This window comes from Cibotium barometz, chromosome 44 (genome assembly GCF_041138505.1).
Source record: "Cibotium barometz isolate CiBa-2024 chromosome 44, ASM4113850v1, whole genome shotgun sequence".
In the NCBI taxonomy this organism is placed as follows: Eukaryota; Viridiplantae; Streptophyta; class Polypodiopsida; order Cyatheales; family Cibotiaceae; genus Cibotium; species Cibotium barometz.
The window spans coordinates 23862308-23869125 of NC_141089.1; the positions used below are offsets into that span (position 1 = coordinate 23862308).

The 6818-nt window shown below is 39.9% G+C and overlaps 1 protein-coding gene across 1 annotated transcript; it reads left to right on the forward strand.

The window, feature by feature from the left end:
- The first annotated feature begins 1379 nt into the window (after positions 1-1379).
- LOC147613103 (uncharacterized) lies at positions 1380-2903 on the forward strand. Its single transcript, XM_086782750.1, has 2 exons — positions 1380-2462; positions 2538-2903. Exons 1-2 carry the CDS (start codon positions 1380-1382, stop codon positions 2901-2903), a joined length of 1449 nt encoding a protein of 482 aa, XP_086638876.1.
- The last annotated feature ends 3915 nt before the right edge of the window (positions 2904-6818 follow it).

Genomic DNA, 6818 nt, shown 5'->3' on the forward strand with positions numbered 1-6818 from the left:
AGATTTTTTAGGTGATAATTTGGGAGACTTGGAAGATGATTTTGGAGGCATGGGTGTTGGCATAGGAGGCTTCGGTGATTGAGCATGCGATACAGAAGGCTTTTAGATTGAAAAAACAGACTTTTTTAAGTTGTAAAAATGATATCCAAAACGACGCGATAGATATGGCTCGGACTTTGACTGAGTGGCTGTATCGCGTCGTAAAGGAGGATTGCTTTTTGCGCTGTAGAATTCGCAGAGAAGGTGATTTTGATAGCCAGAACGAGACGTGAAGGCGGCCAATGTTCTGTTAACGGAGGAACTTGAGCCGAAATTGAGCGATTTTGGGCTAGCCCGCCTGATACGACACGATGAGATGGTGAGCACGTGTCGTATCAGGCAAAGCCGCATGTGTTCCCGTAGCAAAGATGAGCAGGACTGACAATGTCTCTGGAAACTTCAGAAGCTTGTAGTAGCCTTGCGGCCTATGTCTACCCATGCCTACACCCCTAGATGTCAATGTCCACCCGCCAGCTACACCGGCGCTCCTTACGTGTCCCCCATGCTTCGCAGTCAACAACCAGCACCGAAGTGCCATCGTGAGCGCCGGGCAGCCTTTAATAGGATGCATGTCACTAGTGACTATAGCCGCCGCGCCACTAAATTTGCCTCTAAACTTTATTGGTTTCGTCGGAATTTTGTCTTGTTTTGCCAATAACCATAGTCATTATAAATTACTAAACTCTTACATACTCTTACATACTTCTTGCTCTGTTTAATTCTCAGAGGTGAATATTGTATCCGAAACAACGCGATGGAGGAGCCTTAGACTTTGACTGAAAGGGCGTTATCGCGCCGTGAAGGAGATGAGCTTGCCGGTACGACGCGATAGTGGAGGGTCAGAGGATGTGGGAATAGCCCTATCGCGTCGTGAAGGAGAATTGGACTTTGATTGAAGGGGCGTTAGAGTGCCGTGAAGGAGATAAGCTAGCCGGAACGACGTGATAGTTGAGGGTCAGAGGATGTGGGAAGACAGTCATTTTTTGACCTCATCTTTTTTATACCCCAATGTAATCAGCGCGGCGGGATGAAATATTTTCTACCCAAGTTTCTTAACTGACAGGTACAATACGCGAGAGGAGGCCCTTGCATTTGTTACAAAGACCTCGTTTTGCTCCATTCAGGTGCTTCATTTCTTTCCCTCAGCTTATCCAACACGACGCGATAGGAGGCCCTCCGAGGTGTTCCAAAGCCCTTGTATCGCACCGTATTGGTAAATGCTTCTTGAACCTCTAAACAACCTAGAGGCTTGAATTAAGACGTTGAATTGGTTCTAAGGCAGGTTTTCCACTATGTTTTGGTGCTTCTATTCCATTTCTTTTGCAGATTGAACCGAAGATATGAGTACTAATCTTGAGGGAAGAGAACAAATTTTCGATGACCCAAGTGAAAGGTTGCTGGAGGCCGTTTTGGAGGTTGGTGGACACATGCAAGTCTACTCAGAGGCATTGAAAATTTTCAATCCCAAATTTGTCCTTGGTGAAATCTTGGATAAACTTAGAGAGTTTATTTCAGATGAATTAAAGGAATTTGAGGATGCAGTTCTTGGTCGGTGTTTGATTCTAGAAGGAAAAGATTACATTCATCTCACTGATTTCACTCAAAATTCTCTTGAAAAAAATAAAGTTTTAAGAAGGTTTGGCAGGTTTTCAAAGAAGTCCAATGTTCTAATCCCAGAATCCATATCCTGTCAACTCCATGTTAAAAGTTGCAACCTTGTTTCAAAGGACATTGATTTTCTTTTCTTTCTTTTTCTCAGAGATGAGAAAAGTGCTCAAGTTCCAGGTGAAGATGTTCCATCCAAGGATGAATTAAACTCGAATGTCTCCACTGTTTTGAACATAGAGAAATCTGAGACCTTGGAGATGCAAAAAATTTATTTTGCTTCAGAGGAAAAAGAAAGTGCAGGTTTGGATGTTGCAGAGTTTAAAGCAAGCACCCTCATCCCTGAACCCATTGAAGATGTGGAGGTGTCTGAGGCCTCCCTTACTATACCAAGCCTCCCCTCCTTTCTTATTAATGACAAAGATTTCATCCCTCTTCATCAGATTCAATTTCTTCTCAATATAAGGGAGGACTACTGTATTGCAGTTATAGCTGAGGCTTCTGAGGTTGCCTTGGACTTTATTGGCACAGAGGAAGAGTCCAAGGAGGAGTTTTTATCTCTTGATCTCCAGACTTCAAATGATTCTTTTGTTATTGCTCCTGATGCACTTGCTGTTTGCATGAAGAGAGTTGAGGAGGAAGCACCTTCTTTGAAGGATGAGGATTTTGAAAACAGGCTCCAGGAGCTTGGTATTCAATCTTTTGGGAGAGATATCAAGCTGAGAAATTTAGAAGAAGAGGTTGTAAAGAAGGAAAAAATTGGTTTATTCAACCTCGCACAGGAGAAGGTTGTTGTTGCAGATGATGAATTGCAGAAGGTTGTTTCATTAATTACCCTTGATATTTTTTCTGTCTTTTAAAGCTTTTTTTAATCAATTATTTTTTTTCTGCAGCTTGAACTTCTTGACAGTGATAATTTTCTTGGAAGAGCCAAAGGTTCACGAGGAAAGGCAACAGAAGGAACCTTTAAGAAAGATTCATCCTCTCTTTTGCACTATCTTCCTTTGTTGGACAAGGCAACCTTTTGTGCCTTTCATAGTCAATATTCTGAAGAGCCTGAGCTACCTTTATTTGCACTAAAGGTATTGTCAAGGTTTCTTGGTTACACACCCCTTCAAATAAATGCTAACAAGATATTGGTTCTTGAGAGAGCTGCTGCCCTTAGGATTTTTGGTTATGCTGAAGGCTTTAATGCCTCTAGAGCAGGTTACTTTCTTTGCTGTGCTAGCTATGCTGCTTGCAGACTAAGCAAGCCTTAAACTATAACCCAGTAAGCCATTAACCCCATCTCCAACAAATCTCATCAAATCATGAGGAGTATGAAAAGAAGGATACCTTCCAGTTTCAGGGTCTGGTGGATATAAACTTCCCTTCCGAAGTCGTTAAACTTCATTGAAATCTGTCAACGGCCTTTGAAAAGAACTTCGTGTAGTCGCATACTCTTTATTGAAACTTAATACTCTTTATTAAGTTTGATAAAAGATGGAACAGAGCAATAAGCATAAAAAGTTAGTAGAGAAAGCTCGTGAAGAACAGAGCCATATCCGAGAGTGACAAAAAAAGGGAGAGAATGGCAAAGAAACAGTGAGAGAGGGGCGGCAAAAATTCAAAAATAAGAATCGTGGTCATGTCGGCATTAACTATTCCGAGAATCGTGAAATTGTTTTTTTAATTTTAAAAGGTATGTACTTGAATGTGCTTTAAATAACTTGAATGTGCTTTTATTTAGGAAAATTGCTAAATTTGGAGTCGTTTTGACCGTCAACGGCTCCGCTAATTAGCAAATTAATCACTTCCTTACATAGCCCTTTTTGAGTCGTTTTTGGCCCTAATGTAAATCTTTGTATGCAAAAAAACAAAAACATATAACAAAAAAAATAAAATTTGCAACCTCTCTCCTCCTTTTTTTTTTCTTTCTCCCTTCTCTTTCCCTCTCTCCTCTCTTCCTTAAGCGGGCTTCACACTTGGGAGTCTATGGAGCTTGCATAAGCTATGGAAGAGCTTAGCAATGCACCTCTTTTATTTTTATTTATTTTTACTAATCACATGTTAGCGAAAAGCATGAAAGCATGAAATGGCAATAAAAACAATGAATGTAAGCATAATGACGGTACTTGAAAAGGAATAAAAGCAATAAAACATAAAAAACAATGCGGGAGAAACCTCAACCGCTCAATGGTTTTTTTCTTATCGTAACCTTATCCACTCACACCAAGATCGCACACTCGCACTTAACCTAATCACTCAATGGTTTTGCAACCAAAAGAGGAAATAGTGGTGGTTTCCACACACTCTCAACCAGATTTGAGTCTTCTCCCCGGCAGCGGCGCCAATGGAGAGACAGAAAACTCTCTCACTTGTAGCAAGAGTAGTATGATCCACATGTAGCTTAATCCAATGGGATTTGCATCCCTTTCGGAGCTAGGGATTCAACCCGTACCGGTGCACAAAAGCTTATCCATTTGATGGAGAGAATGCGAAGAATACTACTACCATTGACATAGACTTAACACACACACAAGCTCAATCTTGCCATGCTCACTCACTCATCGTCCCACTCATTCATACATTCAACACAAGAAGAAAGCTAAGCTATTGCATACACAAGATCAAAGCATTCTTCATTCTCAAATACTCATTTCCCTAGCATGCACACAAACCTTGAAGCTATCAATAAGAAACATGCACACTAGAGAATTGACATGAGAAGAGAGACAAATATCAACTCATTGCATTGAATTAACAAAAATAGAACTTACAACAATGTAGATGGGGAGAGAGAAGAGCTTGTACCTCTATGGGAAAAGAGGGAGAGCTAGTCTCAAGAGAGCTCAAACATGAGTTTGCCCAATGTGTCCATAAGCTCTCAAATGAGCCACTTTTTATACAAAAACTCTAAAACTCCCAAAAGTTCCCATGTGGGATTATTGTCAAACCCACTCCCACACTCATCTACAACTTGGAACTCTTTACAAGAGCCCTAAGTATCTTTTTGTTGCATCCTTGCATTGATCTTCACTCGTCACGCAACACCATTCACATGTCTTTTATGTTAGCAGTTAATATTATTTTATTTGCTGGGCTTCTTTGTGATTTACATGTTCTCTAAGTTAGTAATGAGTAGTGCTATATTTGTAGGGTTGTCATACATCCTGACAAAGAGAATATCAATCCCAATCTTAATCCAGCAAAACAACTAAAACCATTCGTGACATCAAGAATGGTAAGAGAAATGATAAAAGAGAAGAAGTTCAAGGTGGTTCAACGAGATATAGTGGATGAATTTGTAACCAACAATATAGTATTAATTGGCGGATATTCACTTCGCCATGGATTCAAGTGGAGTTAGTCGTAAGGGTTATAGTGCCACCTAGAAGTCAGTGTCATCCCTCCTTGAGGCCAATGGCATTAAAGCAAAAGCTAATTCCAACACCTACAAAAGTTTAGAGACATAGGGAGGAATTAAACACAGAACATCTTCACTATGTTGGTCACTCACACCACATTGTAGAAGAGTTTAAAGGAGAAGGTGGCATCGTATTCTACAATGAACACAAAAATATATTCATGGACTTGGAGCTCTTGCAAAAGAGAATGGAGGAGTTTTATGATATTACATTTGAGGAGATAGGAGGTGTACTTCAGTTTGTCATCAAGCTTGATGAGTGCAAGATTATTACAAGGAGAAAAATATGGAAAGGGTCACACTAACACTTCTGAATAGGGCTCTTTGTAATTGCAGTAGGGATGATCTAAAGTATTTTAGTGTGCAATCTGAGATGAACATCTGGTGGCTAGGTTCATTTGAGATTAAGAAAGAGGACCATGAATCCTTGTTTTGGGTATTTCATCAGACACATATCCCCAATCTCATCAAAGGACCAGATGAATACAACCAGGGTGCTCCATGTAAAGAAAAGGGAGAAATTTCAAGTCCAATGGCATCTTGCGGGTGACTTGAAGACTCTCAAGTGCTTATTTAGTTGCAACAAAGGGGCCAATGCAAAGTCTCCATGCCTTTACTGCATGGACTCCACAAGGGTGATGGACTCTAAGTGGTGGAGATGACAACCGAACAGATAAATTTTGGATGAGAACTTTAAACTAGTGTTTGAGATTCTTGTTTCCAATGTGCATATATGCATGCTTCATGCTTTGCATCGTATCATAGAGAAACTGGTATATCTCCACATTGGCTTTGCTTGGAAGATTAAGAATGTAGCAAAGAGGAAAGAAGCCATCTGAGCAATGGAGAAGGTGCTATCAGAAATTGGACTACATGGAGGTAATGTCCAGATTCTGAAGGACACTAAAAAGTCATCAAATCAAACGGAAGTTTCAATGAAACCCTCCATTGGAGGTGTTAAGACAAGAAGATTTATTTCCAAGCCAATGAATAATCAGCAACACAAACCTACAAAGTTAGGAAAGCAATATACAACAACCTACAAAGTTAGGAAAGCAATATACAACAACCTACACAAGTCGAATCGAATACCAAGAGTGGAAAAAGCTTCATAATGTAGTGAAAGACCATGAAGGTGCTTCAAGGAATGTCAAAGAAGATGTTTGGCATTCAATTGATACTCTGTTCCTCCAAATGTGTGAGAAAGTCAACTACTCCTAGCAAGACAAAAAGAGATTTCAAGACAGCTTACAAGCGTTCAGAGCTGCTTGGATTGACACCAACATTACACACTACATGGTATGTTTCTAGCTTACTGTTGTTTCCTAGCCCTCGATACTAACTTACATTGTATGTTTTCTTATGCAGCATATTCTCTACAACCCCACATGCCTTACTTTATCAACAAATACGGAGATCCTAGCATTTGGAACACACAAGGACTCGAGAAATCACACTATATGGCTATCGAAATGTAGATTTCAAGCACACACAACATGGTGGTGGAAAAAGTAAGGCAAACAGCCTACAAGAAGTGTTTCAATGGTTCTATAGAAGGATACTACAACAACTACATAAATGTTGAGGTCATCCAAACTGATGCAGACACTCAGACATATGTAAAGGAAGAGATTGAAGCATTCCTAAGCATTTAAAAACTCAGATGCCATAGAAGCACAAAAAAATAGAGAGAACAAACGATTTTTGTTAATCATCGTTGGATAGATAGATGTAACACATAAGTCTTTTACAATGTATCTTTCCATTC

Bases quoted from the DNA above. Each gene is read 5' to 3' on its own strand.
- LOC147613103 (XM_086782750.1), top strand. From the start codon at position 1,380: ATGAGTACTAATCTTGAGGGAAGAGAACAAATTTTCGATGACCCAAGT. The intron at 2,463-2,537 runs GTTGTTTCATTA...TTTTTTCTGCAG, and splicing joins CAGATGATGAATTGCAGAAG to CTTGAACTTCTTGACAGTGA.